The following is a 23,607-nucleotide window of genomic DNA, read 5'->3' as shown; positions in this document are numbered from 1 at the left end:
CATCACTCACCATCAGGGAAATGCAAATCAAAACTATAATGAACTATCACCTCATACCTGTCAGAATGGCTGAAATCAAAAACATAAGAAACAAATGTTGGTGAGGATGTGGATAAAAAGGAACCCTCTTGTACCTTGGTGGGAATGCAAACTGGTACATCCACTATGGAAAAAAGTATGGACTTTTCTTAAATGGTTAAAAATAGGTCTATTCTCTGATCCAGCAATTGCATTAACTGGGCATTTGCCCAAAGAATACAAGAACATGAATTCAAAGGGAGACATGCACCCCTATGTTTATATCAGCATTATTTACAATTGCAAAGACATAGAAGCAGCCTAAGTGTCCATAAATTGATGAATAGATAAAGAAGATTTCAGATGAAATCTTGCCATTTGAAATGACGTGGATGAATGGAGCTAGAGAGTATAATGTTAAATGAAATAAGTCAGTCAGAAAAAGACAAATACCACATGGTCTCACTCATGTGGAATTTAAGAAACAAAACAAATGAGAAAAGGGGAAAAAAGAGAGACTGAGACATACTGAGAAATAGACTTGGGGTGCCTGGGTGGGTCAGTCAGTTAAGCATCTGACTTCGGCTCAGGTCATGATCTCACAGCTTGTGAGTTCAAGGCCCATGTTGGGCTCTGTGCTGAGGGCTCAGAGCCTGGAGCCTGCTTCGGATTCTGTGTCTCCCTCTCTGTCTGCCCCTCCCCTGCTCACACTCTGTGTCTATCTCCTTCCAAAATAAATAAACACTTAATTTTTTTTTTTTTTAAATTAAGAAACAGACTTAACTATAGAGAACAAACTGATGGTTACCAGAGAGGAAGGGGAATGGTGGAGGGGTTAAATAGTGATGAGGATTAAGGAGTGCACTTACCATGACGAGCCTAGGGTGATATATGGAATTGTTGAATTACTATATTATACACCTGAACCTAGTATTACACTGTATGTTAACTAACCGGAATCAATAAAAACTTAAAGGAGTAGTCATGCCAAAAAATGTTTATGCTGGATATATAACTGAATCTAGTGCAGTGTTGTCCAATTGAACATTCTAGGACTATGGAAGTGTTCTATAGTTGCACTGTGCAATACAGTAAACACTAGCTACATGTGGCTACTGGATGCTTGAAATGAAGCCACTGAGATGGAGGAACTGGATTTTTAAGTTAATCTTCAGAAGGTAATTTAAATTCACATATTTATATGTGGCTACTGGCTACTATATTGGAAATGTAGCTCTAGAGTCTACACCTAACCTCCAAGTTACTCAAAATGGGAGATGGGAGAACAAGTTAAGTGACACCTAGGGGAAAGAATCAGACACATCCGTAAGACAATAATCCTGGAGTCCTCAGAAAGTCAATGTCATTAAAAACAAAATTTAAAAAACAGGTGACAGTTGATGGGAGGATTATCCTTGGTGAGAAGAGATGAACAAAATGTAAAGCATTCACCTAGATTGGATCCTGACTGGAAAAAAAAATACAAATTTAAAAGATACATATAGTATGGTATTATAACATTATTATTAGTTTTTCAGGTATGATGTTGGTATTGGAATTATGTGGCAGGTTATTATTTTTAGAAGATGCATAATGAAGTACTTATGAGTAAAGGGTCATAATATCTACAACAACTCGCTTTCAAATGATGTAACAGATGTATGTGTCTGTGTGAAGAGAGAGAAAACTAAAGCAGACACAACAATTTTTTTTAATAGTCTTGTCATGCATGATATCTCTTCTAAGAGAGTAGAAAATGTAACTACTGAATTGAGTGACTTACAGGATTTCCAGGCAGAATCTTAAGGATGCTGTCTGGCTTCTTCTTAGTCTTTAGAATACAGGCATACCTCCTTTTATTGTACCTTGCTTTATTGTGCTTTGCAGATATTGCAGTTTTTACAAATTGAAGGTCTGGGGGCGTCTGAGTGGTTCAGGTTCAGTCAGTTAAGTGTCCAACTCTTAACTCAGGTTATGAGTTAAGTTCAGCTCAGGTCATGATCTCATGGTTCGTGGGTTCGAGTCCCACATCAGGCTCTGTGCCATCAGCACAGAGCCTGCTTGGGATTCTTTCCCTTTTTCTCTGTTCCTACCCCACTTGCACTTGCTCTCTCTCTAAGTAAATAAATAAACTTTAGAAGAAAAAGAAGAAAAACCAAATTGGAGATCTGTGGCAGTCTCACGTCAAGCAAGTCTATCAGCACAATTTTTTCCAGCAGTATTTGCTCAATTCATGTCTCTGTGTCATATTTTGGTAATGCTCAGAATGTTTCAAACTTTCTCATTATTATTATATTTGTTATGGTGACTTTTGATCAGTGATTATGACTTAATGTAAGCTCACATGATGGTTAACATTTTTGGGGGGGAATGAAGTATTTTTAATTAAGATATGTACAATATCTTTTTTTATCATAAAGTTATTGCACACTTAATAGACTTCAGTGTAGCGTAATCATAATTTTTATATGCATGGGGATATCGAAACACTCATTTGACTCACTTTAGTGGGACATCTACTTTATTATAGGGGCCTGGAACTGAATCTGCACTATCTCCATGGTATGCCTGCAAAATGTATGCCTGCAAAATGCAGGAGATGAGAAAGAAGCTTAAAAGAGAATTATTGAACTTAAGAGTCAGGACTTGCTGGTTTTGAAAATTCTCAGACCTTCAGATGGCAAATAATATTAAACTTAAGAAATGGCTTCCAAGCAAAGACAAAACTCAGGATACTGTCAAAAACATATGATATGGGGGCGCCTGGGTGGCTCAGCTGGTTAAATATCCAACTTCGGCTCAGGTCATGATCTCATGGTCCGTGAGTTCAAGCCCCATGTCTGGCTCTGTGCTGACAGCTCAGAGCCTGGAGCCTGCTTCAGATTCTGTGTCTCCCTCTCTCTCTGCCCCTCCCCTACTCATGCTCTGTCTCTCAAAAAATGAATGAACATTAAAAAAAATATGATATAAAATGGAACGCAAGAGTGTAGCTGCAAAATCTTTTGTTAAGATTTGTTTTAAAAGAAGCTTCTAGGGGCGCCTGGGTGGCTCGGTCGGTTAAGCGACCGACTTCGGCTCAGGTCATGATCTCGCGGTCCGTGAGTTCGAGCCCCGCGTCGGGCTCTGTGCTGACAGCTCAGAGCCTGGAGCCTGTTTCAGATTCTGTGTCTCCCTCTCTCTGACCCTCCCCCATTCATGCTCGCTCTCTCTCTGTCTCAAAAATAAATAAACGTTAAAAAAAAAAATTAAAAAAAATAAATAAAGAAGCTTCTAGTGCCAAACTTCAGACAATTGTTCAGCTCAACAAAAGAGCTCCTAAGAACCTGAAGGTCATTATGTTGAGCCACCAAACAGAAGCTGATGTAATGGGATGAGCATTTGGGAGGCCTGGGGAGAGGATGAGTGTATTTGTCAAGTGGAGAAATGTGTATCATGTGTCCAGCCTCCAAGATGGCCCTCAGTGATCCCAGTCTCCTGATATTTGTGCCCTAGTCTAATCCCTCCACTGAATACAACACAGTAGAGGTGATAGTCTGTGACTTCTGATGTGTGGCCATAAACGAATGGCATTGGCTCTTTTATGTAGAACCTTGTCTGAGAGATCCAATTGCCATTCCTTTGGAGTCTCAAGCAGCTCTGTGAGGGCCGACATGGACAGTGCACTGTGTTAGATAGTGTCCTCCCCCCACAAATTTATGTCCTTTCTAGACCCAGATGTGACCTTATTTGGAAATAGGATCATTGCAAATGTCATTAGTTAAGATAATGTCATACTGGAGCAGGACAGGCCCATGATCCAATATGACTGGTATCCTTATAGGAGTAAAACAGGGGAACAGACACACAGGGTAGAACACATGGAAGACAGAGGCAGAGATTGGAGTGATGTATCTGCCAGGCCAAGAGTGCAAAGGATGGCTGGGAAGAGCAGAAGCCAGGAGAAAGGCAGGGACCAGATCCTCTAGACCCTTCGGAGGGAGGATGGCCCTACAGACACCCTGACTTCAGATTTCTAGCCTCAGAACTGTGAGAGAACAAATCTATTATTTCAAGCCACCTAGATTGTGGCATATCCAGGAAATGAATACAGATGGTAACTGAGGCTGAGGCTGTCTGCCATCAATAGCACCAAATTGCCAGCCAAGTGGGTGAGCCATCTTGGAAATGTTCCTCCAGCTCCAGGCAACATCTAACTGCAACCTCATGAGAGGCCCTGAGCCAGAATTGCTCAGCTAAGTTGATCTTAAATTTCTGTCCCATGGATACAGATATGTTTATTGTTATTTTAACCCATAAACTTTGAGGTAACTAATTACACAGCAATAGATCAGTGATACTGCAAGGATCTTGGGGGAAGGCCATTCCTTTGAATGGATAAATGAATAAATTCACTTATATACTTGATAAATTATGTACTCTGGTCCAGAGCTTTGATGATGGTTTGGACACTTGTCCTGAGTAATCAACTGAAATTAGAGATTATTAGACTGAAACAGTGGTTTGGGAAAATGGCATAGCCTTGAGTGGTTTAAAGACAAGTGGTACCTGGGTGGCTCAGTTGGTTAAGCGTCCAAGTCCTGATTTTGGCTCAGGTGATGATCTCACAGTTCATGAGATGGAGCCCTACATCAGGCTCTGCGCTGGCAGTATGGAGCCTGCTTGGGATTTTCTCTCTTTCTCTCTCTCTCAAAATAAATAAACATTAAAAAAAAAAGAGTGGTTGAAAGACCATAATTCCATTCCACAGGGCAGTAAATCCTGTTCACTTCATACCTCTTCATTTTCCTCTGAACACTGCTTTTTCTTCCAGTTCTTTCCAAGAGACATGGCTCTTCCTCTCTTCCCTATCTTATCCCTTCTTGATCAACTACTAGTCTTCTGTTTCAGAGTCCTGGTTTCCCACCACCTTTTTCCAAATTATTGTATCCCCATGGTTCCAATCTCAATTAGACCCCAATTAGAGGAAGTTTTTAAAAATACATCAAAAGAAATATTAGGATAATGAACTTTTATGTACCCATCATTAAGCATAAACAATTATAAGTTCATGACCATCTGTTTCATCCATCTATATTACTTGTGGCCCTTCCCTAGATTATTTTGAAGCAAATACCAGACATTTCATCTGCAATTGATTTAAGCATATAGCATTGTCACACTTAAAATCAATAATAATTCTTTAATATCTTTAAAGATCCAATCAATATTTACATTTTTTTGACTGTCTTGCAAGTTTTAAAAACAATTTATTTGTATCAAGATCCAAATAAAGTCATACCATGAATCTGATTTCTACATCTCTTTACATATATAGATTTCCCTTCCCTCTCTTCTTTTTTATCTTTCTTTTCTTTTTGTAAAAGAAACCAGATTGTTTATCTTGCAGGTATATCCACAGTCTGGAATTTGTTAATTGCATTTCCATGTATTTGTATTTCTTAAACTGATAGCTAAATAGAGAAGCTTGATCAGATTTAGATTTTTGTTTTGTTGTAAAGATCTACTTGAGAGGTGGTGGTGTATATTTCTAGCAGAAGGTGCACAACTTGTCTCCAGATAGCCACTGAGGATAATTGCCCAGACTTTAATTAATTAAGAAGCAAAGCAGTAACATTTACATTCTATTTTTCCTTCAAATGTCTAATAGGGTGAAGCAGTGAAAACCATGCTTGTTTGAAGAGGGTATAAAACAAGAATATGAAGCTCATGTGCCTGATTTTTTTTAATGTCTCATTTTGAGAGAGAGTGAGGGAGGTAGGGGCAGTGAGAGAGGGAGGGCAGAGGATCTGAAGTGGGCTCTGCACTGACAGCAAAGAGCCCGATGCGGGGCTCAAACTCAGGAACCGTGAGATCATGACTTGAGCCGAAGTCAGATGCTTAAACTACGAGCCACCCAGGTGCCTGTCATGCACCCAGGTGCTGATTTTAATGCTTATACTTTGAGCACATTTTTTGGCTGCCTCTGTCCACTAAGCTTTAGATGTTAAGCTGTCACTGTACCACTCATACTAATGGTTTATCTTCCTTCACTATGCTCACTCCTTCAACGAGAATGGAAATTAGTTCCATTTTTATCCTTGACCTTGAAATGTCTGATGCTACCCCCATAAATTTGGGTCTGGTTGAATCTCTGCCCCACAACTCAGTAGCTATATTATATTGGGCAGCTATCCCGATCCTGAGTTGCCTCGAGCTAATAAAGTGTGGCTGAGAAGCCTCTTCAGAGACTTTTGTAAGGCCTGAATGGGATAAGCGAATGCAGTGATGCTTATCAAATACTTCACACAGTGCCCGGCTCCATAAATGGTCAATATTATCACTGCGCATTAGAAATGAAATGCACTCAAGCGATTAAACCCATTAAATGTATGAGGGCCCAGAATAAAGAATCCCTTTGCTTTACCCTTGAGTGGGCCACTGGGAACATTACCAATGATTCAGAATGTGCTAGTTTTAAATTAAATACCACATCTCTGCAAGAGCTCACCATATGTGGGGTGTGTGTGTGCTGAAGCTGCCTCATCTAAGTGGGAGGAGCAAGCAGCTCCCTGAAGGAAGGCCATGGAATAACCAGAAGAAGCAGAAGCAGCTGGAATGGGAAAAGGCTGATAAAAGCTGCCTTACCTGGCTTACCTCTGAGAGAGGGCCAGCTCAGAAGCCACAAAGTTCTATTAGTACAAAGTCTGTTCCCTAGAGAATCATCCCTAATTTAACTGTAAAGGTGACATTGATTTTGTGAACATTCGTACTGTGGTAGGTGCTTTGCTGAGATTGTTTTATTTAATCCCCCGCTAACAACCCCATAAGGAAGTACTGAATGTGGTAGAGCCCAGACTGGAACCCAGAGAGTCTGATGTCAGAGACCATTCTTGTCTCAGTGTCTATAAATGTTGATGAGCTACTGTATAAAATGTACCTTCATCTCCCCAAAGCACTTTAATTTTACAACTCTCTGGATGTGGAATGCAGGGATTTCAGGTGTCAGCATATGCTGAATGCTTTTCGAGGCAGGGGAGGTTAAGTGGGACAGGAGAGTGGCTTGCTTTGCAGCTGCCCTGCAGGCCCACTGTGGCTCCCAATTCCCTTCCCTTTCCCCCTGCTCCAGCCAACAACAGAGAAACTATGGTGTTTTGCAAACTCTTGACATATTTCATTTACAAATTTTCCCATTTGACAAAAATAGCAGGGTTTCCATATGGGATAAAATCAGAAAATTAAGATGTTAGCAAGACAATTCAATGTAGGAAAACTTCAGAAAACCGGAGTGTTTTGGGGTGTTCAGTGTGGCAAACAGCGCCCACCCTTCACTAGTCCCTGTTTGAACACACACCAGTGATGATGACAATTGAGTAAAGGGATGTCTGAACTCTTTTCAGTCTGTGGTGATTATGGCGGCTGGTGGCTTAGTACAGTTTAGGAAGAGTCCCGGGAATATTGTGGAGATAAAAACCTTCATGGGCTCTAAAATATTGGGAGCCTCAGGAGAGTGAAACTGCAGGGTTGGGGAGCACACTCTCAAGGTCTGCTGGAGTGCAGCCTTGCCACCCCCCTCCCAGGTATATTCCCACAAAGAGCATGACCTCCAAAGGGTAGGAAATACCCACACTTCTGGGGAAGCCAAAACACAGGTGGATAGGTGATTAAGGACTGAACAGAAGAAGGCAGCACCCCAGCAGGAGGAACGCAGAGCAAAGTGAGCCCAGAGTCCCCAGCAAGGAGAGCAAGAGACACCCGGCCAGTTACTCAGACCCCACCCAAAGTTGTGGGACTGACAGCTCCAGAGCCTCTGGGTGGCAGAAAGGAGCTTGAGTCTGTTTGATTTATATACCAGTCAGTTCTCCCGATGTCCCCTTACCTATCTAATAGCATCATGACCATCTCCCCAACCCCAGCAAAACACTGGAAGCTTCTTTTCTGAAAAGAGTTCTAGTCTTTGGCCCAGAAGACACTAGATCTAATTGAAGGTTGAAGTGCCATCTGGTGAAGGTAGCCACCCAGCTCACTGCCCCCACTTCCTTCTGCCACCTGCAGGCAGAAGGCTGGGGGTCAGCCTAGTAGGGACTGAGGGGCCCCAGAAACTGACTCCACCAGTGCGCCAACTGAGGGATCAAATGAGATCATACCACATGGACCAGAATTTCTATCAGCTTCAGTCCCTCAACATAATTCTGGGCAGTTCTTGAGTAGTAGTAGGGAGACCCTCTGCCTGCCTTGTCCCTTGAACACAGCTAGATAAGTTTCAAATCATTATGAACACCCAAGAAGTCAATCTGAATGCTGAGAGGACAAATTGCACAACTAGAGGGAGAAAAAAAAAGGCCACATTGTGGAAGGTAGGAGGTGCAGAGAAAAGATTTGGGGAGAAAAGAATCACGGATGCTGTGGAGGGGAGGGAGACCTCATTAGAGACAGAGGAGAGAGAGGAGAGACAGAGAGAGAGAGGGAAGGAGAGAGGGAGGGAGAGTGAGAGAGCAATGTGCAGGGGATTGTACAAGAAAAACCATTGGCTAGGAAGGAGAGGGGCTGATTATCATGAGTTTTTAATAACCAGTGGAGCTCGAAGACTAAAGTTTTAGAAGCGGAGCCAGAATGGAGCCCAGTGTGTGTAGCAGGGCTCCTATGGAGAAGGAGGGCAGAGGCCCGGGAGTAGAGAGGGTGGGCTGAGGAGCCCTTGGGTCATACTGGGAAAGACAGTTTCCGTTCTTGGAGTGCATTGGGGAGAGGTAACGCTGCCTCTCCAGGGACAAAAGAGCTGGTGGACACAATTACATTCATTAACATAGGAACTGAGACACCTGCTGAGGGCAGTTAACCTGGACACTGGCTTTTTGCTGCACCTTAAATTCCAAGCCCCTGCACGTCGGTGCAACTGCCCTTCTGAGACAAACTGGCACCAGCACCAGCATGGTGAGATCCTACCCAGAGGATCAGTGTGGGTTGTACCATTCCAGGTCCCTAAAATTTGGAGTTTTGAAACTCAGCTGGTGTACCTGAGATAAAACACAGGTGAACTGTGCTGCCAGGCAGGTAGACACAGACACGGTGAAGGCAAGGCTCTGAGGGATGCCTGGGATACATGACGGGAGATTGTTTGCTCTTCTGTGAGGGCTTCCTGGAAAGTGGTGGACGTGAACTCCCCTCTCCAGGGATGAGGGAGCTGAATGATGCCATAGTTACCTCTACCCACCAGCACAGACCAACTTTAGTGAGCAGCACAGCACCCACAGTGGAGGCTTGAGCCTCTTATAACAAGCCCTCCTCCCCTGCCCCGCACTCTGCAGGTGCTTCTTTACTAGGGAAAGTATGCCTGAAAACCAGAGCAGTGGGCCCCTTCCCAAGAAGACCAGCACAACTCCCCCAACCCCCACACAAGTCTACTGATCATAGAGTGCACTATGTTCTCATATGTGCTCATGGTTCTGCTCTAGTGGAAGTAGGATCTAGCCTCTTTTAATAAGCAGATCAAAGCACGACTAGTGAAAAATTCACCACACATGGGATAAAGCCCAAAAAATCCCCATTGCAGGCAAGAAGAAATTCTACAGAGGACTGACCTGTGGGAAAGAGCAGCCAAAATGCAACACCAGAGTGCACACAGTATATACCAGAACACTTCCTGAAGCAACAGGCCTTGGACAGTATATGACCTCTTCTTCATAAAGCCATTACTCTGAGAAGTAAGAAACACAACAGGCTTTCCTAACACATGGAAGAATACAGAAACCTAGACAAAATGCCAAGATGGAGGAATTCATCCCAAAAGAACAAGTAAAGGTCATGGCCAGGGATCTAATCAAAACAGATATAAGTAATATGCCTGATCCAGAATTTAAAACAACAATCATAAGGATACTATCTGGGCTTGAGAAAAGCACAGAAGATGCCAGAGAGTCCCTTACCACAGGGATAAAAGGACTAAAAACTAGTCGGGCCAAAATAAAAATAAATGGTACAACTGAGGCACAAACCTGATGGATGTAATGACCACAAGGAGGGAAGAAGCAGAGGAGTGAATAAGTGATATAGAAGATAAAATTATGGAAAACAGTGAACTTGAAAAGAAGAGGGAAAGAAAAATCTTGGGTCGTGAATTCAGACTTGGGGAACTCAATGACTTCATAAAGTGTAATAACATTCATATCATAAGAGTGCCAGAAGAAGAAGAGAGGGGAAAAGGGGCAGAAGGCTTATTTGAGCAAATTATAGCTGAAAACTTCCCTAATCTGGGGAAGGAAATAGACATCCAAATCCAGGAGGTACAGAGAACTTCCATCAAAATAAAGAAAAACAGGCCAACACCAAGACATGTTGTAGTAAAATTTGCAAAATACAGAGATAAGAGAAAAATCCTAAAAGCAGCAAGGGAAAAGAAATCCCTAATTTACAAGAAAAGACAACTAAGGTTAGCAGTAGAAATCTCCACAAAAACTTGGCAGGCCAGAAAGGAGTGGCATGATATATTCAATGTGCTGAATGAGAAAAATACGCAGCCAAGATTACTCTATCCAGCAAGGCTGTCATTCAGAATAGAAGGAGAGATAGAGTTTCCCAGGCAAACAAAAACTAAAGGAGTTTGTGAACACTAAACCAGCCCTATAAAAAATATTAAAGGGGACTCTTTGAGTAGGAAAGATAGACCAAAAGTGACAAAGACTAGAAAGAAACAGAGAAAATCTCCAGCAACATGCCTTTACAGGTAATACAATGACACTAAATTCATATCTATCAATAATCATTCTGAACATAAATGGACTAAATGCTAATCAAGAGATATAGAGTATCATAATGAATAAAAAAAACAATACTCGGGGTATCTGGGTGGCTTAGTCAGTTAAGCTTCAGACTTCAGCTCAGGTCATGATCTCACGGTTCATGATTTTGAGCCCCACAGTGGGCTCTGTGCTGACAGCTTGGAGCCTGGAGCTTGCTTTGGATACTGTGTCTCCCTCTCTCTCTGCCCCTCACCCACTCTCTCTCTCTTTCTCTCACTCTCTCTCTTTCTCTCTCTCTCTCAAAAATAAACATTATAAATTTTTTTAATGTTAGAAAAAACAATACCCATCTATATACTGCCTTCATGAGACTCATTTCAGACCTAAAGACACCTGAACCATTTATCATGCTAATGGACATCAAAAGACAGCTGGAGTAGCCACACTTAATATTAGACAAACTAGCCTTTAAAACAGAGGCTGTAACAAGAGTTGAAGAAGGGCACTATGCCATAATAAGGGGTCTACTCAACAAGATCTAATAATTGTAAATATTTATGCCTCAACTTGGGAATAGCCAAATATATAAATTAATAACAAGCTTAAAGAAACTCATTGATAATAATACAATAATAATAGGGGACTTTAACACTCCACATACATGAATGGACAGATCACCTAAGCAGAAAATCAACAAGTAAACAATGGCTTTGAATGACACACTGGACTAGAATGGACTTAACAGATATATTCAGAACATTTCATCCTAAAGCAGCAGAATACACATTCTTGAGTGCACATTGAACATTCTCCAGAATAGATCACATACTGGGTCACAAATCAGGCCTCAGCAAAAAGACTGGGATCATACTATGCATATTTTAAGACCACAATGCTATGATACAGGAAGTCAACCACAAGAAAAAATTTGGAAAGACCACAAATACATGGGGGTTAAAGAACATCCTACTAAATAATGAATGGGTTAACCAGGAAAGTAAGGAAAAAAAAAATACAAGGAAGGAAAGAAAAACAAAAACGTGACAGTCCAAAACCTTTGGGATGCAGAAAATGCAGTCATGAGAGAGAAGTATATTGCAATATAGGTCTACTCCAAGGGGAAAGAAAAATCTCAAAAATGGGACCTAACCTTACACCTAAAGGAGCTAGAAAAAGAACAACAAATGAAGCCTAAAGCCAGAAGAAGGGAAATGATAAAAATTAAGGCAGAAGTAAATGATACAGAAACAAATAAACAAAACCCCAGTAGAACAAGTCAATGAAACTAGGAGTTGGTTCTTTGAAAGAATTAATAAAATTGATAAACACTTGGTCAGACTTATCAAAAATAGAAAGGGCCCAAATAAATAAAATCATAATGAGAATGAATCAATCAATCATTCAACCAACACCAAAGAAATACAAACAGAATATTATAAAAAAATTCTATGGCAAAACATTGGGCAATCTGGAAGAAATGGATAAATTCCTTGAAACATATAAACCACCAAAACTGAAACAGGAAGAAATAGAAAATTTCAACAGACCGGTAACCAGCAAAGAAACTGAATCAGTAATCAAAAATCTCCCGACAACTCTGGGCAGTTTTTTGCAGCACACACCAGGGAACCCTAAAATAGGAAAGGTAAAAACTAAAGCCAACAAATAGGAAAAAGCAATTCAGATAGACTAAACTAAAAAGCCAGCTGAACAGGGCTAGAGAAAAATTCCCAGCCCACTGACCGGACTCACCTATGTTCATGAGCCTGTGGACTGGTGATGCCATCAGGGCATATTTGCACACGGTGAGTCAGGACCTGAGGAACCAGCAGAAGGAGCCAGAGGATGTGTCTTGAAGTGTGGGGTCCCCAGAGCAGTAGCATCGGTGTCGCCCTGGGACTTGTCAGAAAACAAACTCTCAGGCCCCTCCCCAGACCTAGTGAATCAGACACTAGCCCAGCAGTCTGTGTCTGAACCGGTCCTCCAAGCGTTTTCTGAGCATGTCGAAGTTTGGGAACCACTCATTCCTTCTGCCACCCTCCGGGGAAATAATTCCTTTTCTTTTCTCTCCTCAAATCCCAACACTGCCGCCTCCTCCATATTCACTAAGCAGATGTTGCCTGGCTTCCTACTTCACCGAGAAAACTGAAGAAATCAGAAGAGAATTTGCACAGCTGCCACCACCCCCCATTCGCCCACCAGCGTCTGTGCTGTCTGTTGACCACAGCGCGGGGTCTGAGCCACTGTCCACAGCTGACCCACACTCAGGCACTGCCTCCCACCTCCTCTGCCTCTTAAAGACATCACTCTAGTGCTGCCTCTTGTCTGTTGTAGGTCTCTTTTTATTGTGTGTGTGTGTGTTTTTTTAACCTGTCCACAGGTTCACACCCATCAATTTACAAACATGCTATTATTTTTTTGAACTTAAAAAAAAAAGTTTTAGGGACACCTCGGTGGCTCAGTTGGTTGAGCGTCTGACTCCTATTTTTGGCTCAGGTCATGATCTCAGGATCATGGGAGTGAGCCCCGCATCAGGTTCCGTGCTGAGCGTGGAGCCTGCTTAAGATTCTCTTTCTCTCCTTCTGCCCCACTCCCCTGCTTGTGTGGACTTTCTCTCAAAAACATAAAAAAATAAATAAAAAGTTTTTTCTTGATCTTCTCTCTCTCATCAACTATGGCTCCATTTCTTTCCTCTCTTTTGCAACAAAACTGCTTTAAAGGATTGCCTATATTCTTGACATATTCACCAATGACCTCTCAGCTACTGAATCTAATGGTCAATTCTTGGTCTTTTACTTATCAGAAGTATCTGGGTCAGCTATTCACATCCTTCTGCATACATATCCGTTCTCCTCCCCAGCTTCCCGGAAAACATGCTCCCTACCCCAGTGACTGCTTCTCTCCCTCTTTGGCTGGTTCTTTCTCTTCTCCCAACTTCTTAGTGCTGGTGTGGCTCAAAGCTCTGTCTTTGGCTGCTTCTCTCTTCTCTTTATCCTCACTTCTTGGGTGAGCTCATCCAGCCCCATGACTTTCAGTAATATTGATATGTCTCAAAGTGACAGTTCCACCCTAGATTTCTCTCTCAACTCCAGATGTTCCATGTTTGTCATCTCAAACTCAATAGGACTGAGCCCTCATCTTCCTGCCTGACATCCTCCACATTTCAGCTTCTAGCAACTCCCCCCTTCCGGTTGCTTGGGACAAACACTTTGGAGCTATCTTTGTCTAGTCTTTTCTACTCTTCACCTGATTATAGGAATTTTTTTTAATGTTTATTTTTGAAAGAGGGGGAGAGAGCGTGAGTAGGAAAGGAGCACAGAAAGAGGGAGACAGAGGACCCAAAGTGGGCTCTGCACTGACAGCAGGGAGCCCAATGAGGGGCCCAAACTCATGAACCGTGAGATCATGACCTGAGCTGAAGTCAGACGCTCAACAGACTGAGCCACCCAGGCGCTCCTGACGATAGGGAATTCTATTGACCCTTCAAGGTACATTTAGATTCTGACCATTTCTCACCAACCCCACTGCTCTTAACTGTACCAGGGTGAGCTACCACCATCATTTCTTTCCTGGGCTAGTCTTCTGGTTTCCGTGCTATGCTGCATTCTCCCAGAATGATCCCTTTAAAACATAAACCAGATAATGTCCTTCCTTTGCTCAAAACTCTCCAATGGCTCTCTACATCAACCAGAATGAGAGCTGAACTCCTAAGAATGCCTTTCCAGGCCTAGCCTTCCTCTGTCCTCTCATTCACTCCATTCCAACCAGGCTTTTCTGCCTCTCCATGAATGTGAGTGGCATGCACCCATGTGAGGGCCTTTGCACCAGTAGGACTTCTGTCTGGGTGCTCTGCCACAGTCATCTGGCCAACTTCCTTACTTTCTTCATGTCTTGGCTTAAATGTCACTGTCTCCAGTCTTACTCTGATCATCCTGTTTAAAACAGTAATGTCTTCTCTCAGCCACCATCAGTCCCTCTTATTCTGTTTTCTTTTTTCTGTATTATTACCTTCATATGTGAGATGATTTGCCTATTTATGTTCATTGCTTATCTCTCTCTGCTGAACTGCAAACCCTAGAAGGTAAGCATCTTTGTTCACTGTTGGATTCCAGGTGCCTAGAATAGTGTGTGTGGTGTTGAAGAAGCTCTTAATGACTATTTGTGGAATAAATTAACATCCTCAGAGAGATAAGATATTGTGGCCAAGAAATAGGAAGACAATATATATAAAATATACCGTAAGAATGAGACAAACTCATGGACATAAAGAAATGAAAGACTCAATAGAAGAATTGGAAAACAGAGTTGAAATCTCTTGGGAAGTAAGACAACAATACAAAGGGGTATGAAATAGAAAAACAGTTAGGGATCATCATCGGAGGTTTAATACCCAAATAACAGGTATTCAAGAAAAAGACAAGTACATGAGAGGGGGAAAAACATTAAGAAATAACGCAAGAAAAGTTCCTAGAATTGAAAGACATGAGTTTCCAGACCGGAAGGGCCCATCAAGAACCCAGGACTGGCTCATCATGCCAGAGAGGAAAAAAAAAAAAAAACACAAAAAACAAAAAAACCTGTAACTTGAAAAATTATTACATACAAAACACAAAATTAAGTATAAAGGAACACGGATCACAATGGCTACAAAATTCTCAGACACAACACTGGAAGCTAGAAGACAGTGCAGCCATGCCTTGAAATTTCAGCAGGAAAGTGATTTTTAGTCCAGAATTCTATAAGAATCTGTAATTTTTTTAAACTTTTTTAACGTTTATTTATTTTTGAGACAGAGAGAGACAAAGCATGAATGGGGGAGGGTCAGAGAGATAGGGAGACACAGAATCTGAAACAGGCTCCAGGCTCTGAGCTGTCAGCACAGAGCCCGACGCGGGGCTTGAACTCACAAACTGTGAGATCATGACCTGAGCCGAAGTCGGAAGCTTACCCGACTGAGCCACCCAGGGGCCCCGTAAGAATCTGTAATTTAAGTGTCAGTGCAGAACAAAGGCAACTTTCAGGCACGTGAGGTCCCAGAACATTTGGCCCAATTGCCAAGAAGGAATGTGGCCCTCCTTCCTGCTACTGGAGAGACTCAGGGCTCCTTGGGCCCTTATCCCCGTTAGTTCCCAATAGCTGATAGGGCATTGATAACTTCTCTTATGGCCTCTGTAAAGAAATGGTTTGCAAAGCTGGCCTCATCAGTTCTTGGAACTGTTGGGAGTATTTACATGATTATGGGAGGAAGTGTGATTATGTTACTTGGTACATGTTTTATTCCTGGGCAATACTTGAAAGAGTGGGGTGAGGTCCCTACTGACATGTGACTGGCATTGCTTCTGGTGGATGATCCTAGGAAGGCCACACGAGTCTACCTAGTATAGAACCGGAAGATCTCTGTGGGTCACTAAATAAAGAATAGACCAGAGACATGGAGAACACAACCTCTCTAAACGTTCAGACTTTTCATAAGTCTGAAATTGTGGCTTCATTCCTTCTTGCTCCTATGGTTCTTCCTCCCCTTCCTCCACAAACCTTGGGCAGTGAGGTTTGTGCACGCGCGCGCGCGCACACACACACACACACACACACACACACACGCACACGCACACACATACAGCTGGCTGGAAGCTCCAGATTGCCAGGCACAGCAGTGACACTGAGCTGTCATGAGGCATGGAATTTTGGAACTGGACAGATCTGGGTTTTCATTCTGTTACTTAGGAGGTGAGCCTATGTCCTCACATAACAGCACTGCACCAATACCTTCACTTTCCCCAACAGAGCACATACATGAGCTAGACACCTTCTCCACTTATTTCATTTTAATCCTCCCACCAACAAAATGAGGCTGTCCTGATTATTGTCCTGGATTTCTGGGAAAACAAAACAAAACAAAGAAACAAAAAAACCCTTGAGCCTCAGGCAAGTTCTCGTTCAAGTTCACAAGTGGTTGAGCTCAGAGCTAAACACAGGCATTCAGATTCTTAATCTCCACTACATATGCCCCTTGATGGCACAGATCAGCCTCATCTTCATGCCAGAGGGTGTCACATTGCAAGGCAGGGTTGCTCATCTACCTGTGGTCCCCTCCTGCCATTTCCTGGAAAATGCACACGGGATTCTTCACCCAGGAGGCTTATTGCCCCCACCCCCCACTGCAGAGGAACTGTCTGACATCTGCTAAGGGAGGGCCTCCCGAGTCTGAGCTCAAGGCTACTCCCTCCCAATAGGTGTTCATCAAGCAGGACTGTGAACCTCATGAGGACAGGACCCATGACTGTTTGTCAGTTCACACTCAGCACTTAGCACAACACCTGGCACACTGCAGGTGTATAATAAACACGTGCTGAAAGAAGGACTCAAGCCTCCCGTCTCCCAAGTGGATAAGGAAATGGGTGCGGTAATATTTGTGAAGCAGACTGGACCTCATTATAGCCCGAGCCATCTGGGATCACTGGTGCTTCTAGCGATCTAACTCTAGGAAGCCAGTCTTGGTAAAATGGGTCCTTGAAGGAGGCTGTAACTTCACGCTGATCAGGAGGCAATGATTCAACACAGCCTTCCAGGGCCATGGTCCAGTTCAACAGCAGGCTGACAGGCATCAGGAGGTGACAGCCATTTCGAAAATTGACATCCAGCTCTCCTTATGACATATGGAAAAATTGAGACTGGAGGTGGCATCACCCGCTGCGACAGGGGTCTTCCTAACTGGATGGGGTAGCTCCTGATTCCAGACACCCCTGCCACGCCAGTCTTCCACAGCATCCCTGCTCCCTACTTGAAGCCCAGCTTGCTAGCACGCATTCTTTAATCCAGAACCTGACACCATTACCTTTTGGGGTGAAAGACCACCTTGAAAGCCTGGTGAAAACTAGCAGCTGCCTCTCCAGATATTCATAGGCGTACGCACAGGAAATTCTGCACACAATTTAATGGGCTCCTAGATACCTCAAAACCACCACAGTCCCATCCCCACAACAAGCCTGGCCTCATGCCTGACTTGAGGCCCTTGGAAGGAAGGGCCTCTCCAAGCTGCAGCAAAGAGCCTGGGAGGGCCTAAGGACAGTCCGTAAAAATGTTTAGGGAACCTGGGCTTTAAACCTGGATCACTGCTTTTATGAATTCGGCAAATGAAGTAACAGACGTTAAAAGCAGTACGCAGGAGGCAGGGTCAGAGTTCCCCACGCGGCCCAGAAGGTGGTGAGGGAGAAGCAGATGATGAGGACGGACGGAGGAGGCCCGGCTGCTCCATTTCCCAGTCACATGCTCCTGACCAAGGCCTCTCCCCCCAGGTGTCAATTTCCTCCTTTCTGCCTGGGGCACTTAGGGGAAGGGACGTTGAGTGCAAGTCAGAGTGTGACCACTGGTGACAACCATCTGCCCGTCATCCATTCTGACTGTTACCCTGGGCAAGGCTGTCGGCTTTCTCACCTGTGAAACAGTCATAGTAATAGTGCCCCCCTCCTGCAGTGTTGTCGCCATTAAGGACGTGAGTGCAAAGGCCTGTCACACTATGCCAGCCACACAGATGCTGCTCTTACCATCACTGCCCGGGTTTCAGAGGGCCTTGGGATAGGAAAAGAACGCATGTGTAGAGACCTTCAGCAATCATCCCAGTGAATTATTCAGCACATCGTAAGGTGGGCACCCGCCACATTTTTAAGTGAACAATGAAATCTTCAGACTGGTGACCAATGCTCGTAACCGTCACCCTTAAATGCAGAGAAGAGGTGAAAACAAACGAAGATCCCACCAGTCATCATCACAAAACTGTCTTTACTAACAAAACCAAAGAACCCCACACACTTTTTCCAACATCAACTATTTTTTCTTCCAAATTTTAAAATGGTATTGTGCATACACGTAGTTGTTTCAACTCAGACACATTTTGAAGGACACAAAGAAATCAAGAAATCATTGTGAGATGTTTTGAGATCTAAATTCAGACCTACATCTATTAAACTGACTTCTGTGAGTCCTCTGCTCCTTGGCGTGGATGCCATCACTCTTCCACCTTCAGGGACCAAGAGCTGGAACTGTCCTCATGCAGCAGCTACGTGCCAGACGCCAGGAAGTGGGCTGACGTGGAGTCACAGAGCTGCACATCTGTGAACATCTAGTGGGTAAGTAGGAAGGTGTCAACCCAGCTGGGTTAAAAAAGAAAAAACCGTAAATAAAATCTCCGTTTATTCCACAAGTATTTTATCTTTCCCTCAGTACATTAGTCAGAAAGAAGCCTCGTGCTTATTTTTCAGACCTGGTGGGATGCCCAGGTGAGTCACCCTTGCTGTTTCTGGTCTGGAGACACGTGGCCAGAACCAGGACTTCCATGCGCTCCCTCTGGCTGAGACAGGCACAGCCCCTGTGCGGTCCCGCTGGCTTCCCCTGACAGAGCTTACAGCCGAAGCCCTGAGTGCCGCCATGAACGAGGCAGGCCAGACCTCGTAAGCTCTGTGTGTGCGGTTTGGGTGAGGTGGGTGGGAGGGAGGGTTGTTTGGCTGGGCTGTGATACCCGGTGGTGAGCTCTCCTACCAGATAGTCCCCCTCAACTCATTCAGGACAGCATACTGTGCCTGAGAAGTTCCTGAGCAGGCCCAAGAAGTTGGTGAAAATAGAACCATGAGCGTTTATACCCATGGAAGCCATCCACCTAGTTTGAGAGAAAATAGTCATGGGTTAGAAACAAGTATCTGCAATGAAGGGACCAATGAGGCATCATCTAGAAACTGAAGGTCATGTTAGGGTGCCGGCCCCACAAACAAGGCTCAGCAACATTCCAAGAATTGCATATGCATGAAGGAGATTTGTCTTCTACGTGGATATTCATGCTCCTTTATGAAAGGAGTGGACATGAGGGCTGATAAATGATTGGACGGCCCCTTACAGACCGGGGCCAGATGACCAGAGAAACCTGCTTTTAGTCTTTTACAATCCATGCCTCAGCTCACAAGACGAGAAGTATGTAGAAGTCCTAGGCTACTCGTATTGTGATGACAAAAGTCTTCCAAAAACTGAAATCCACATGATAGAATTATTGAGGGTACAGTAATCGAAATGAATGCCCATTTTTTTTTTTTTTAGATAAAACATGTCAGACAAATACCGTCATTTTCTTGGTTAGAACATTATGTCTCCCATATGCATAAATGCAGACTAGGCTTTTTATGCTTAATATATTTCATCAAATGTGAGATTTCAATCACCCAAAAGTGTGCAAAAAATGACTACTCCTTCCAAATTTACACTGTGATAAGTTACCGAATTTTGAAATAAGTTTAATTGCAGGGACATGGGAACAGCTGAGTATCTTTCCACTTATCACCATCTGGAATTGTATCCACGGAACTTATAGTAAGTTATAATGCTGATAAAATTGAGGTGCAGTCTGTTTTAATAATATAAACCAAATCTAGAATTGCCAATGCTTAGTCATTGCTGTTTGATTTACAACATGGTCACGAAAAGGCTTCCCTTGAATGTTCTCTGATTATCATGAAGTCCACTCCCCAGGCGTCCGCTGCTTGGGATTGTAAGGAGCCTCTGGAACTTCACGTGGGAGCCGGAAACCGCTGCTGGGAATAGGGAGCCCCAGCTGGCCAGCAATGCATGCCCTCTGGCCTCTTAAAAGCACAAAGGGTGAACACAAAACACAAAGAGGGAGCGTTCAAGCACCTTGCGCAAAGGCTCAACCCCTGCCCCCAACCATTCCAGCAAAACCTCTTTTATTTGGTTGCTTTTCAATTTTTGGAGTGGTCTTTCCTTCATGCTTGTCTGAAAGGTTCTCATGGAAAATGCTGAAGAAGTAGCACTAGGATGTCACCTTAGAGATTCTTTCTGATAGATGAGAGACGCACTACCTGACTATTGCCTGTCAGTACACAAGACACCTCACTTTAAATATTATATACAGAGAAGTGGCCGCTGCCGTACCCTCGTGTACGGTCAGCTCCGGGCTCACGGAAAGAGAAGGGCTTTCTGTTTAGAACAACTTACATTTGCAGACAACAAACACCAGAAACATGCAAATGCTACACAAGGCTGGACGCGAAGAATTCATATTTGACACCAGTGAGGGAAACACTGTTACAAAACGCCAAAGGGATGGTTTCTGTCATTCATGCTCTAACTTGAGGGTCTCTGCAACGAAGCGGGTGCCTGTGAAGGTGTTTGCTTCTCTTTTTTTTTGTTTTGCCTTCTTCAGGATTCACAGTTGGCTCTGTGTCAGGCACTAAGCAATCTGGCTTTTGGTCCAAACAGGTAGGTGTCTTAGCGGTCTCACTGCATCTTTTTATCCCTCTGCGAAGGGGCAAGTTCAAATGCTGGAAACCGTGATGTCTCTGGTACCAGGATGTCGGAGAGAAAGTGAATCGCCCCAGCCATGCCTGCAATGTAAAATGTAGATCCTTTTAGGAAAGGGCATGAGGGTAGAGTCTGAAAGAAAGTGGCTCTTAATCATTTCCTTTACCAGGGGCTGGAGGGATGTCGGAAAAGGTGCTGAGGATTTTACAGAGGACTTCATAAAAAAACCAGAAAACAGTTTACCTCAAAAATCCTTATATCAGTACCCAGCAGGCAATGATACCAGTTTTCTTCCCTGCCTTACCTTTCCTAAAAATTGGGTTCTGGGTTTTAATCCTGTATCTTGAAACTTTACGATGAGCGCACAGAACAAATCAAAAAAGTTATGGGTGCTGCCGGTGTGCTATTTTAACCATAAAACTCCCTCTCTCACAGCTTTATTCTTATTTCAAACAAAAGGCTGCATTTCATATCTTCTTGAAGTTTTAAGAATGTTAATTTTTTTAAGTTTTTAATTTTAATTCCAGTGTAGTTAACATACAGTGTTATATTAGTTTTAGGGTACAATACAGTGATTCAACAACTCTACACATTTCTGTGTTCATCAAAGTAAAGTGTATTCTTAACCCTTTCACCTACTTCACCCCCTGCCACGGACTCAGCTCTGCTCTGGTAACCATCTGTTTATTCTCTATAGTTGAAGATTTGTTTCTTGGTTTCTCTCTTTTTCTTTTTGTTTTGTTTCTCAAATTCCACATATGAAATCATACAGTATTTGCCTTTCTCAGACTTATTTTGCTTAGCATAATACTCTCTAGCTCCATCCTTGTCATTGAAAAGATTTCATTCTTTTTGATGGCTGAGTAATATCCCTGTGTGTGTGTGTGTGTGTGTGTGTGTGTACTACTTTAAAATGTATGCTACTTGAAAATGAACTTTATTTTCATCAAAATCCACACTCCAAATCATCACTGCAGTCTGCACCAGCATTGGGCTTTCAACTGACCTATGGAGGGTGGGTGAGGAAGCCTGCTAGCTGGCTCCAGTCTCCAGACCCCTCAGGTCCCTTTTCAATAGAAAAATTCCTCCCTTAATTGGATTATTGTTTGCTTATAGTTCTTCTTTTGATGTAAAATGTACATGCAATGAAACACACAAGTCTTCAGTGGACTCACTCTGAATTTTGACAAATGTGCATACACTCGTGTAAACTAAACTCCTATCAAGAGATGTGGAAATTTCCATTACCACCCTCAGAAGTGCCTGTCCCTACCATCAACCCTAATGTGGACTGGTTTGGCCTGTTTCAGAATGTCCTGTGAATGGAGTCACATAGTACACAGCCTGTTGTGTCTGGCTTCTTGCCTCAATGATTTTGCAATTCATTCATGCTTTGTGTGTGTCATTGGCTGTTTTCCTACATTTTGGTTGTTCCCAGACTTCCCTGTAAGTTTTTGTTTGAAGGAAGGGTTCTAGGAAACCACTGACTTATTAGAACCCTCAGGAGGGGTCCTAGAGTGGCCAGGCTGAGATGACCTTTGTTCTCTTGTTTTGGTGAGGGGGAGCAGCAGACTCACCTAGATGGAACACTTGGGATGGAGAAAGTTCCAGAAGGGGTCATGGATGTCAGCATCCCTTTCAGCCTAGTAGTCTCCACACACGTATTCACTGTTACTATTTACCACCCATCCAACAAGAATCTATGCAGAGCCTATAGCCAGGCACTTGTGAGACACAGGGGAACAGATGAATCAGAGACCTTCCCAGCCTTTACGGAATTGTACACTCAGACTTCGACCTCCTGGGGTTTTAGCTGCCATTAATAAACTTGAATGAACTCCATTTAGAGTTCAGGTATCAACTCTATTGTATCTGATGCAAATACACTGCCATTTTATGATGTAAAAGACTAAAATTTTTTTCTGAGAATTATTTTTTTATTATGATTTCTTTGAATATTAAAAGGATATTATCCTGTGAAAGATAAGAGCAAATGCTCTACTTTCTGCTCATATTTCTTTCTTTCTTTCTTTTTTTTTTTTCTGCTCATATTTCTAATATGTGATTAAAAAATACTGCCAATAGCAGAAATAGAACAGGGCATTTCACTACAGACAATTCAGACGTAAGAGGATAATAAAGAAGTACTATCACAGCTTTACACACATAGACTTAATGCCCTAGGTAAAGTGGAGCAGTGTCTCAAAAGCACAAACTGCTGAAACTTACCAAATATGAAATTGATAACTTGAACAGCCCTATAAACTACTGAATGAACTGGACTTAGAGTTTAAAAACTCCCCAAACAAAAAATCTTTACGCCATGATTTCATTGGAGATTCTACCAAACATTTAAGTTAGAATTAACACCAATTCTTCCACGAATTAATACACTGTCTTTTCCAGAAAACAGAAAAGGATATTTCTCAAACCAGTTTATTAGGAATTAACTCTGATACAAAAACCAGACAAAGATGGTGCAAAAAAGGAAAAGTCTAAGCCAATATCTCTCACGAATATAGATGTGAAAATCCTCAACAAAATATTAGCAAATGCAATTCCGCAATATATAAAA

The 23,607-nt window shown here is 42.9% G+C and overlaps 1 protein-coding gene across 1 annotated transcript in view; it reads right to left on the bottom strand.

Annotated features, from left to right (window-relative positions):
• Positions 1-18,489: 18,489 nt before the first annotated feature.
• Positions 18,490-23,607, bottom strand: part of LANCL2 (LanC like 2) — a 59,433-nt gene continuing 54,315 nt past the window's right edge. The window contains exon 9 of the mRNA XM_007094799.2: positions 18,490-21,115. Within this exon, the coding sequence (XP_007094861.2) occupies positions 21,009-21,115 (107 nt within the window). The 3' untranslated portion in view covers positions 18,490-21,008. The remainder of the gene's footprint in view (positions 21,116-23,607) is intronic.

Source organism: Panthera tigris, chromosome A2 (genome assembly GCF_018350195.1).
Source record: "Panthera tigris isolate Pti1 chromosome A2, P.tigris_Pti1_mat1.1, whole genome shotgun sequence".
NCBI lineage: Eukaryota > Metazoa > Chordata > Mammalia > Carnivora > Felidae > Panthera > Panthera tigris.
This window is presented reverse-complemented; position numbering and strand designations above follow the sequence as displayed.